Source organism: Micropterus dolomieu, linkage group LG01 (genome assembly GCF_021292245.1).
Source record: "Micropterus dolomieu isolate WLL.071019.BEF.003 ecotype Adirondacks linkage group LG01, ASM2129224v1, whole genome shotgun sequence".
Taxonomy (NCBI): domain Eukaryota; kingdom Metazoa; phylum Chordata; class Actinopteri; order Centrarchiformes; family Centrarchidae; genus Micropterus; species Micropterus dolomieu.
In genome coordinates this window covers 52,612,836-52,624,844 of record NC_060150.1, presented here as the reverse complement: position 1 = coordinate 52,624,844, position 12,009 = coordinate 52,612,836, and the positions used below count along the sequence as shown (strand labels likewise).

At 41.1% G+C, this 12,009-nt stretch overlaps 1 protein-coding gene across 2 annotated transcripts in view; it reads left to right on the top strand.

Annotated features, from left to right (window-relative positions):
• Positions 1-2,088: 2,088 nt before the first annotated feature.
• LOC123969550 (malate dehydrogenase, cytoplasmic-like) overlaps positions 2,089-12,009 on the top strand; it is a 15,118-nt gene continuing 5,197 nt past the window's right edge. The window contains exons 1-4 of one of the 2 annotated variants that reach the window (XM_046047059.1): positions 2,089-2,257; positions 8,456-8,554; positions 9,192-9,288; positions 11,189-11,364. In XM_046047059.1, coding sequence (XP_045903015.1) covers positions 2,204-2,257; positions 8,456-8,554; positions 9,192-9,288; positions 11,189-11,364 — 426 coding nt within the window. In that variant the 5' untranslated portion in view covers positions 2,089-2,203. Of the gene's footprint in view, positions 2,258-7,166; positions 7,313-8,455; positions 8,555-9,191; positions 9,289-11,188; positions 11,365-12,009 lie in introns of those variants that run through there. The other variant, XM_046047066.1, reaches the window with a different exon arrangement.

Sequence of the window (12,009 nt, the reverse complement as noted above, 5' to 3'; positions counted from 1 at the left end):
ATATAAGACTGATGATAGGAAACAACTCAACTCCTCCACGCATGTCTTTTTCTGGTATATCTTTAGACATGTTAGCAGCATAGCTCTAGTATGGAAGCCCATTTCTGCCAATGTGATGAAAAAAAGATCCTTTAAGTCATTATAATGAGAAACCTTCTATAATGACTTGATATCTCAAAATATTGACTTAACATCTCAAAATATTGACTTGTCATCTTGAAATATTGACTTAACATCATGAAATATTGACTTATCATCTTGAAATATTGACTTAATATCTCATAATATTGACTTAACATCTCATAATATTGACTTAGTGTCTCAAAAATATTGACTTATCATCTTGAAATATTGACTTATCATCTTGAAATATTGATTTAACATCTCATAATATTGACTTATCATCTTGAAATATTGACTTAATATCTCATAATATTGACTTAACATCTCATAATATTGACTTAGTGTCTCAAAATATTGACTTATCATCTTGAAATATTGACTTAATATCTTGAAATATCGACTTAACATCTTGAAATATTGACTTAACATCATGAAATATTGACTTAATATCTCATGATATTGACTTAGTATCTCAAAATATTGACTTATCATCTTGAAATATTGATTTAACATCTCATAATATTGACTTAGTATCTCAAAATATTGACTTAACATATTGAAATATTGACTTAACATCTCGAAATATTGACTTACCACATTGAAATATTGACTTAACATATTGAAATATTGACTTAACATCTCATAATATTGACTTAGTATCTAAAAATGTTGACTTAACATCATGAAATATTGACTTAGCAAACTGTAGTTTGAACTTGAGTTTGGATAAGTCAATCCATTTATTTTTATAACAAAAATAAAACAACTCTCCAGCAATAAAACAGTCTTCACATGATCAAAACCATTCTTACACGCCATGCTTAAATGGTCAAAAACCATACATCTCGTGGTGTGCCACACCTGAAGTCCCTCCCCTTCCGGTGGACCACCATGGGACCTTAATTCGGAAAAAAAATGTACAGTAGTCAATGGCAAGAGACAACTCATTTTTTGATCCCGTTTCAGAATCAGAATCAGAAGGAGCTTTATTGCCGAGTAGTGTTTTACACATACGAGGAATTTGCTTTGGTGATAAGGTGCTACATGTAGACAAATACAATTGACAATAAATAAATGTAGGAATATATAAATATGGAATAAACAGTGTAAGTTATAATACAATTATTTGCAGAGATACACAGTACAGCAATATACATTCTGGCTCCAGCAATAGTTGGCTCCAGGAAAAGTATAGGAAGCACATGCACATGCCAGCGAGCTAGCTAGCTGGCATGTGCATATTTTATCACAGACTTTCTGCTAATGAAGTTCCAGCAACCTGACTATTTAAAAGTCTGACAAATAAATTATAGGTAATGTCATAAGGCAAGGCAAGTTTATTTCTACAACATAGGTCTATATTCCTCTTGCTTTTAACTACTACTTGTAGTTCATTTTATCTGTAATTTGCAAATATTCAAGTGATTTCACATCATGGGGGGGGGGGGTTCTGAGGCAAAAAGTATGTGTCTGAATGTTTAAAGATCTCTGCACCTCCAGGACTCCTCCTCTTCCTTCTCACTGTTTTGACTGCAGCACTCCTGGCTCTCCTCATGTGACCTCCTTAAAACATACATTTTGGGTCGGAAGCAGCCATAATAAAACATCCCCTCCCCCTGCAGTGCAGTGACTTCACCTAAACCTTCACACCAAACTCCTTTGCATTTTTCATTATAGCTTCCATCAATACTATTTAACACTCCTGTGGTCACACACTCACAGCTTTAGCAGTCCGGTCTGCGGCTATTTACGTCCTCAAAATCGTATTAAGGACTAGACTGACTGCAGCAGTGTGTGTGTGTTAATGTGTGTGTGTAGGTAGAGGGTGGAGGTGTGAGAGAGAGTCCCGGGCAAACCGAGGCGCAAGAAGCCGTGAAAGTCGAACTGCACTGCGGTTTAAAGGTCGCCTCTGGTACCGCGGCGACACCTGGCTGTCTATCTGTCTTTTTCTGTGGGTGTCTACCTGTCTCCCTTTTCTCTCTGTACCCATATTTTTCCTTCTGGTATCGGGTCGAGCCGCCATTTCTGCTCCAGAGGACGTCAGTTATCAGTGAACAACAACAGAAACACCGGAGGGACCATGTTGACTTTGCTGACCTCCATGTATCTGGTGGTGCGGGCGGTTTCCTCGCAGGTGAGTTAAAAGCCGCACTGCCGTTTGATAGCCTATCTGGACCACCGCGCGCAGATGACCGTGCGTCCTTGAACGCAGCATTCCAGCCGTTACTGACCGTTAGGACTACCTTTCCCTCCCAAAACGAAGTCAGGTACAACATGTCTGCGGTAGTTAGGTGTATCTCATCGTGGTTTATTAATCTGTAGTGGTGAACAGATGAGGTTACTTGACGAGGAAATAGCCCCCTGTGTGTGTTTGTTTTTTTTTACCCGGGCCTTTTTTTTTCCTTTTTTTTTTCTCTCCGTTAGACTTCAGGTATAAAAATGGCCGCCGGAAACGAAGGTGAATGAACTCGGCAGGTTGCGTCTCTTTTTTTTTTGACCCCGTCATTATCAATTCAGTGAGAGTCTCCACTTGGCAGCTTTGACAAGTTGCTCAGTGCCACAGTGAAGCCAGTCCGGGTAAAACAACTCGACTTCCGGCTAGTCTTCAAAATAAAAGACCAATATTTGAACACTGAATAGGTCTGATTATTATTTTTATGTAAGATAAGTACAAATTGCCGGCAAGAAAGAAGCATTTACTACAAAGTCTTAATAGTACGGCAGCCAATTATACCCTTGGGAAAGGAAAGCATGTTTAAAAAGTCAATAGTAATAAAGTATTACTCATGGTATGTAGGGCCTACCCTAAATAACATCTCCAGGCGATGATTTAATGAAAACTGTGGATTTGTCAAAGTATGGACTTATCTAATAACTGTCTGGGTAATTCAGAATTTTGACTTTGTATCTAATCATTTATCTTAAAAGTATGATTTAGTATCTCACCATTTTGATGTTCTCATATCTCAGTCAATTATGAATTATTTCGTCATTTTGATTTGGGAAAACCGAATTTTGACTTGAAACAGTACAAAAGGCAAAGCAATTTAAAGAAGGATAAAAAAAAATAAAGTGGTAATTTTATTCACAGGAAGACAATAAACTCTTGCCTTCCTTACTTATCTAATATACTGGTCTATCTAAAGCACAATATAATGAAAGCCAGAAATTTTTATGCAACAGTATAGGAATATAATAGAAGAACAAACATTAATATCCATATACTTTTTAAAATACATTTTTTAGTTAATGTTTAAAGGAATGTTGTAGTGTTATAAGTGGAAAAAGTCATAATTAATAAACCTACTCATAGGATTTAATGTGAAAAAACAACAAGATACAACATTGTTTGTGAAGATAAACAAAGATTAGATAAGATAAGATAATGTTTTATTAATCCTGGATGAAAGTTATGACCCAACGATTACTCAAGAAATACTTTACATTAAAAAGTGCATTTAAGCTAAAAAAAGAAGAAAAAAAACACATTATTAAACCTATATGAAACAAATAGAAAACGGTATATGGTGAGCAAAACAAACTACCAATGTTAATATGTTTAATAAATGAAAAGAAATCTTTTAAAGAAGTCCTTTTCATGGATTATGATAAAACGACAACCTTTGCGCTTTAATTTTGAAAGCTGAATAAGGGGGCTTCCTGCTCTTTTACCTGTTTTTGCCGCTGCCTTGATGCAGCAGTCCCGGCTGCAGATTATCAGCACCGCGGCCAGCTCCTGCCAGCAGCCCAGAACTACAGCCTGTTTTTATCTCCAGGCAGCTTCTCAGAAACTGAACCCAGCACAGATCCAACATGGCTGCCGGTGTCCTTGATAGGCTGAAGGACCATGCTGAAACTGATAGCACTCTCTCTCTACTCTCCCTGAAAGAACATCCCTCACATTACACCTACGTCTGCTTCACTTTTATTCTGACCTCTTTCCTTTCAGGCAGCAGTTGGTTTGACAAAAGTATGTGGACAGCTGAACTCTCCATAGACTGTGTATAAAAACTCTCCTGCCACTATGTGGTAACTGAACAAGTCGTTAAGCTGTGGCTGCAGCCTCAACTCCTCTAACTTAACAACTTAAGGCTTTCTGCAAGATGTTGGGACATGGCTGTAAGGTGTTGGATGACATTCAGCTCAGGGCTGTCAGTTCTTCCACACCAAATTAGGGAAATAAAACACTATTGCCTAAAAATGTATTTCCACTCATTGGAACTAAGTGGCTCAAACCAGGAAACCTAACCCCAGAGGAAAGGTACAGATGTCCATATACTTTTGGCTAGAGTTGCAATGCACTCCTGTGTAGTCCCGTTAACTCCACTGTAGCCTACTACACTATTTCAACTAAGTCAAGTGAAACCACACCTGTTTGGTATTTGTTCTGATTCTGTTTTGCAGAGTTAGGTAAGGTCCAGGTAAAACATACTCTAATTGTGGATAAAGTAAGGTTTTTGTTTTAGTTACTTACTTTAATTCAGTGAACAGTGTGTGGACAGTACACAGTTTTTGAAGTTTTCCCAAAAGATTTCTTTATGTGCACCAAAACCTGTAAATTTACCAGGAGATCAGCTAATGCAACACATTCTCATCCCAGGGCTCCACAAATGGACACTTGGTCATGACCAGGTCAAGACCCTGGGTACCCCTTTAGAGTCCTTTTTGCACATGGTGCAATAACAATGTCCGGTTTGACATTCAAAATAAAACAAGTAGTTTACATTGTGAAACATCACAATTTGGTTAGGTTTAGGCACCAAAACTACTTGGTTCGGTTTGAGAAAAGATCATGGTTTGGGTTAAAATTGCTGCATGACTAAACTTAAGTAGGCCTAAGTTATGTTACTTGCGTAACAGTCTCCTGCAGAAAGTCCGGTTTCTGACCCACCCACTTTTAAGCATTGAATAATGACACTAAAAGGTGCCATGTGCTTTGGGACCATACGCCAAAGGAACCTGTCAAAGTGTAGGTATTTCACTCCCTGGGAATGAGAACCAACTGGCTGATGACACAGTTTATGTTTATTTTGTTATTCCATCTGTTGTTTGATTATTTGTCTTTGTTTGAATTGATTTTTCATTTAATGGCACTAATCTGTCCCAGGTTTTGTGGGAGACTTTGTTGTAAATATCTGCAATTTTAGTTTCCTATTATGTTCTAAAGTCAGTTTCACATAAATTAGTTTCAGAAAAGATGAAAATTAGATGTAGGATTTTTGATTGAAAATTGTCTAGTTTGAAGACATTTAAGAAAAACTCTTAATGTCACACCATATTTTTCTTTTGACCTCCTGACTGAAGTGTGTATGTAATCTTGGGGACGTCTGGACTTTCTGCTGTTCTGCTCTATAAATGTCAGGAGATCAGACAGTCTGGCTCTGCTCAGATTTACCTTCCGCGAGGCTGCAGATAACAAGCTGAACAACTTAACGAGCTGGCAACTGAACCGAGCGCCTTCCTGTAGTCTGGGGAGTGAACTTGACCCCTAGTGACCTTTCACCTTTGAACCAGAGTTGAAAACAGTCACACAGGATAATCCCCACAATAACTAAACTTATAAGAAACACCTCCTCTTTTGAGAAACCCATCAATAACCCAAGGAACCCACTTGAAACCTCCTGAAACCCATAAGCAACCCCAGAAAGCACTCATTGTGTCAGTCTCCGTGGGAGACATCTACGTATCTTGGCTAATAATACCTTAACAATCCCCATGGTTAGATATTAGGAAACCAGATGGATTTATATAATAGGAGGTTTTTGGGGCCATAGCCAGGATTTTTAGAAATACTGCAGCCCCCAAAGAAACTTCAAGTTCCAAGATTCAAGGACTTTATGAGGAACATGTCTGAAATGTTTTCCTTAAGGGGTCATAGGTCTTTGTGTTCTTCAAAGGTTTTCGATGGGATTTCAGTGGTGTCCAGGGATACAAAAGGCACTCCAGTGTTTCCAGGATTCAAGGGTCCTAGAGGAGTTTTGGTTCCTGAGGATGTTCCTTGCGTTATTTATTTGTTTTAGGGGGTTTCACGTGGGTTCCTGGGGTTATTGATGGGTTTCTTGAGGTGTTCCTGGAGTTTTTAAGGGGGTTCCTGGGGGATGTGTTGACCCAAGGGGTCTTTGTGGAGGTTTCAAGGGTTTTGAAGGGGTCCCAACGGGTGACGTTTTCTTAGGGCTGTTACTTGCACCATTAAAGCAGGATGTAGACGTTCTTGAGAGGTTTTTTTTGAGAAATTCCAATCTTCTTAAGGGTTTTCAGTATCTTTTGGCGAGATTCTAAAGGTCCATATGGGATGACTCGTAGTTCTTCAGGTGGATGCGGGGGTACCTCTATTTTTCCCAGGGTTGCTTATGTGGGCTTAAAGTGGGTTCCTTGGGTTCTTGATGGATTCTCTAGGCATTCCAGGAATTTTAAAGTGATTCCCGGAGTGATCAACAGCTGTGATGCTGCTAGGTGGTTTATTAGAGGCAGGTCCAGGTTGAACGTGCGTGCGTTAGCGGGGCGGCCGTGGTGGAGTACACAGCCATCATATCAAATTTACTTTATTTAATCAGCCAAGTTAGTTAATAACAAAATTCTGATTTACAACCACAGCCTGGGAGTGAAAAATAATATAACTGGGACAAACAAATTAATGAGACATGTGAAACTATGCAAGAAACATAGGCAAACAAAAACACACTTCACAACGGGAAGCAGGGCGGCAAATAGGGATCCAATTTGTGTCAGTTTAGGGGTCTTTGACATGAAAAAGTATGAGAACCACTGCTTTATAGTGTTTGACACAGACCACAAACAGTAACAGGGCAGATCCCAAAGCAGTGCGTTGTTCTGCAGGACAAGCGCTGCAGTTCCGCTGTCGGCCACGAGATGTCGCCAAAGTTCATCTCCCTGAATCTCAGTTAAAAAAGAAACCTTTTTAGAAAATCCTCCGCCGTATTTGGCGTGGTGTGGTTAGTGCGGTGCATCATGGGAGAATGAGTTCTCTTTGTCCAATCGGCTAGGTTGTAAAGCCTGTGTTCGTTTCACAAATCGACTACAAGTCCCACAGTGAGTGCGGGACGAGTCGTTTCACCGCCTGACTGTACAACACAAGAACAGAGGTGACCCTTCCTTCCGTCTAGTCCGACTCTGAGCAGGGAGAACAGGAACCGCAGACCTAAAGCACCTCCATCCGCTAGCAGAAATGGTAAGATGGATCATTAGCAGACTATTTTCCCATAGTACAGGTATAAATTATATAAAGGACGTCCTCTATAAAACTTCTAATCTCCATGAAACAGTTTACCGGTCTATTAAATGATGCATTAATAGATGACATTGGGAATAGGGCATTTTAACTTAATCTCACTTTATGTATAATTTATTTCAAGTGGTGTAATGGATGTTTTTTGTGTCCTGAACTCCTGATTAAACAACCAAGGGCAGAGCTGCCAGTTTGTTGCGCACTTACAACACGCACATTAGAGATGTAGAAAACCCCGAAAATAAAACGTTTGCGCCTGCAGCAGAGAGTGCAGGTTTGTTTCCGCTGTTTTAACTTGCTAGTCCTCTGTGCATTCATACATCTGCCTCCATTTTAATAAGGACACGCTGTGTCGTGGCGGCAGCGTCAAGTTACATCATCGGCCTATTCTTTTATTCAGTCGGGGTAACCAATCATGACAGGAGCTTCATCAGTTTGAATCTCGGTTCACATACATGGCAATTTAACGATTCCTCGCTTGTCCGACAAGTTGCAACCGGTGAAAATATGATGCAGGGATATTTCTGAATGTACTGGAAACTTCCTTCATTTCGGCTTCCATATAAACTACTCTACATCAGTTATCGTACTTAAATATCTCCGTTATTCTACTGGTTTCCTCCTTTTCATTCATTATTTCGCACAGCGACGAGCGTTAGAGTTGCGTAAATAATCATAAATAAAGCTGAAGGTTTCTTAATGTAAATCAGCTGCTTGGTTGATTTTATGCATGCCGAATTTAAAAGCGACCTCGGGTCATAGGAGAAATCTAAAATTAAACTGAATGTCCCACCTACCCTTGCCAATATGCAAGGTCACTCTACAATGCACGACTTTCTTAATGGAGTTAGGTGAAAAGTCCTCTTCACACAGAAGGGCTGAGTTCCAAAGGAGGAGGAGTCACTGATAAAGGCCCTCTGTGATTATTTCTTCTGTTAAATTTAGGCTTTATAATTTAAAATATCACAGTTAGTGATCCAACCAGTTCTTGCCACTGAATGCATGTTACTGCCTTTTCATTTCCTCCTTCTGTTGTGTATGTAGGTTAATGACACACATGAACCAAATGTGTTTGTTTCCCTCCAGGCTGAACCAATCCGTGTTGTGGTGACCGGCGCCGCTGGCCAGATTGCCTACTCCCTGCTGTACAGCATCGCCAAGGGAGATGTGTTCGGGAAGGACCAGGTAAGACTGAGCCTAAAGTCTTAGTTACATAACCTGCAGCAGAGCCCCCTTGCCCCTGAAGTTGATTACTGCACAGACAGCTGGGCGATGCACGGTGTGTGTGTGTGTGGGGCTGGACTGTTACATAATGGACTCATGAATACATATTTTAATGTGGGATACCTACACCTTTATTGGAGTAATGGGATGGGGAAATGTTAAAGGCAGATAACCTCAAACAAAAGGAAGAATATCATAATATTTTAAGAAATGCACGGATGTATTCTATGTACTTCTGCGTTCATTCATGAACAGTTTACATTGAAGTTGTAGAACGTTTTATGAGAAAAATGTGGGAAACCTTGGAGCATCTGGATGTCTGGTAAAATTGAGGTTTTCCTAATAAGACATGTTCATAAAGAAGTGAAATGTGGCATTTGTTATTTTAATTAATTTAATTTAATTTTTGATTTGGAAAAACCTGATTCCAGCCGCTGCAATATTACAGTTGACTTTGTGTCCCTGAATGTGGCCTGATGAGACCTTTTTAAAGTCTCTTTTCAGCTCTATATATTGAAACACTAAGCTGTAAATGAAATGTTTGACTGTGCCTGTTTGATTTTCAGGTGATACCTTTGTTGTCCCTCTCATTTTTCAGCCAATCATCCTGGTCCTGCTGGACATCCCCCCCATGCTGCCGGTGCTGGACGGAGTTGTCATGGAGCTGCAGGACTGCGCCCTCCCTTTGCTGAGGGGTGAGCTAACAGTGTGTGATGCAGTGTGTTTTTCATGGTGGGAGGAAGCCGGAGCACCCGGAGAGAACCCACGCAGACACGGGGAGAACATGCAAACTCCACACAGAAAGGCCGGGGCAACCGGGGTTTGAACCCACGACCTTCTTGCTGTGTTTAAATAGAAATATTCGTGTCAGCTTTTCTAAGATGGTGTGCGTGTAGTTGAGGTACCCATGGGGACAGCTACCTCTCTTTTATCACGCTGATAAGAACAAAATGTTAAACTAACTAATGCCCCTTTACCGCCGGATGGTACAAACTCTGCTCGCTTTGGTGCCCTGTCCTCCGTTTTCCATTGCAGATATAGTTTCCCCCTCAGTGTAGCGCCTCAAACCCACGTCGCATTTTCAGCTGACACCTCTTACTGTCAAGAGGCCGGCTTTCTGACGTGCCCTTATATCCACTGAAGAGACGCACGTTTTTGTAGGATGAAACCGCTTTATTCAGTGTTTTTAATGACTGGGTCTGTTTGTTTTGGAGAGGACATGTTCTCAGTGGTAATTCTGCTCCCGGGAGAAACAATCTGAACAGTCAAAACACCAAAGGAATCCTAAATTAAAAGCAAACTGAGTTAACGTAAGCAGCAGCGGCACAGCTGTAAACACAACGCAGGACTAGCTGCATACCAGTCAGTTGTTGCAGTGTTTTCACATCACCTTTGGGTATCGCCCCGAGTCGCTTGGAACCTCGACGGAGGTGATACCAAAGAAACTACCAGGTACCAGATTTGCCTAAGGGAAAACCTAAACAAGTCAGGCCAAGTTGAGCTGGTGCCTAAAAGAAGCTGCTTCAGTCAGAACTAGGGAGAAACTACTGCGGCTCGTTGTGCTGTCCACCAAAGCTGTCTGAGCTGCTCGTGTTCCAGCAGGAGCACATTTTAATGGTGTTTGTGTTGTTTGTCCTTCATAACCTCCCCTCTGCTGCTGCTGTGGGGAGCAGGAAGGAGTGTCTCAAATAAGGCCTCTGGTTGGCCGGTGGTTAAGGCACCACAGCGGCCAATCAGAGCAGTGGTGGGACAACAATGAAAAGAGGGGACGGGAACCCGGACTGAAGTCCAGTCTGATAGCAGCGCGGTTAGTTCCAAGAACCAGACAGTCGGACGCATCTTATCGTCAGGATCAGCCGAGGCGGCAGGAATTTATCTGAAATGAACCCTTTCACAATAAGACTCTGGACCGAGGACGTTAAATAACAAGCGGAAAACGGAATAAATGAATGAAAGTTGTGCAATGTGAAAATCAAGAGAAGGTCGACGCAGATGTTTTTATTTTGAAATTAATGGAGCTTATCTGTAGCAATAGATCATTATGTTCCTGTAGCAGGGCAGCTGTTCTGTTATCTGCAGACAACAGATAAGAGATCCCTCAGTTCAACAGGCTGTTAATAAATGTTGATAAAAAAAAATTAGCCTTGCAGGTAAATGATTTAAATCTGTGAGTAAGAAATAAGATCTTCCTCTTCTTTAAACTATAAATATTAGTTGAGGTGAAGATTTTATTTTCAAAAATCTTTAGTCTCTGTTCAAGAAAATCTTCTGAATCTTCTACTATTTTTGGAATTGATGATGAAAACCATTCATAACTTCATAGGCAAACGGCTTTACTTTGACATCAGTTATCGTTGAAATGTAACTTTAATGCTCGAGATTAAGAAGAGATTTACAGCTGAACACTATTCAGTCGTCACAAACAGTTGCCTTTTATTTTTAATGTACTTGTCAAATATTACCACAAATACAAAAACTGTACACAAAGCCCTGAACACAATGTACACTACTACTACTTATAATAATCATACCCTAATGTGCATTGTCCCTTAAAAAAGAAATAACTGACACCTCCTGATGCCCCCCCCCCCCCAGAGGTGATCCCCACTGACAAGGTAGAGGTGGGCTTCAAGGACATCGACGCCGCCATCTTGGTGGGCTCCATGCCCAGGAAGGAGGGGATGGAGAGGAAGGACCTGCTGAAGGCCAACGTGGCCATCTTCAAGACCCAGGGATCCGCCCTGGACAAGTACGCCAAGAAGACCGTGAAGGTGACAAATCACTGCTTAATTTTTTTATATTTAGTGATGCCATTTGATCAATTGATTGGTGATTTTGCCCCACAGGATCATGATCTGCTTGGAATGGATCAGTCAGTTGGGAACCGTTGTGCGGGGAGGATCGTTTGTCTTAGAGCTTTCTGAGAAGTTGTTATTATTAGGGTTGTATATTGTTGAAATTTTATTGAATCAGGGTTCTGGTTCCTTCAGCACAGATCCTGTCAGCGCTCGGTGACCTTCATCTTCTTCCTTGCTCATCATCCCCTTCATGGCTAAAGTGAAAGGAGTCTCTGTCCTAGAGGGGCGTCTCTGGGGACTCATTTGTAGCCATCATTGGTTTCCCTTCAGTATAAAAGGTGTTTTGTACCTGAGACGTTGCTACTGTTAGCGTTAGCTGGATCTGGGGCGTCATTGTAGCTGGGAGAGCGCGGCACGTTCAACGCGGTGCGTTCCTTCAGATTCACGCCGTGTTGAAGTAAACGCTTCGTCATGTTGGAGCTGCTTCCTGCCTCGCACCAAACCTCCTTACTGCAGCTGCTGCATTCTGCTGTGGCCTTCTCTGTTTTAGTGAAGCTAAGCCAAACTTTGGAGCGTTTGCTGCGGTCCGCCACGGTCCAGGACTGGAAACAGAAGGAC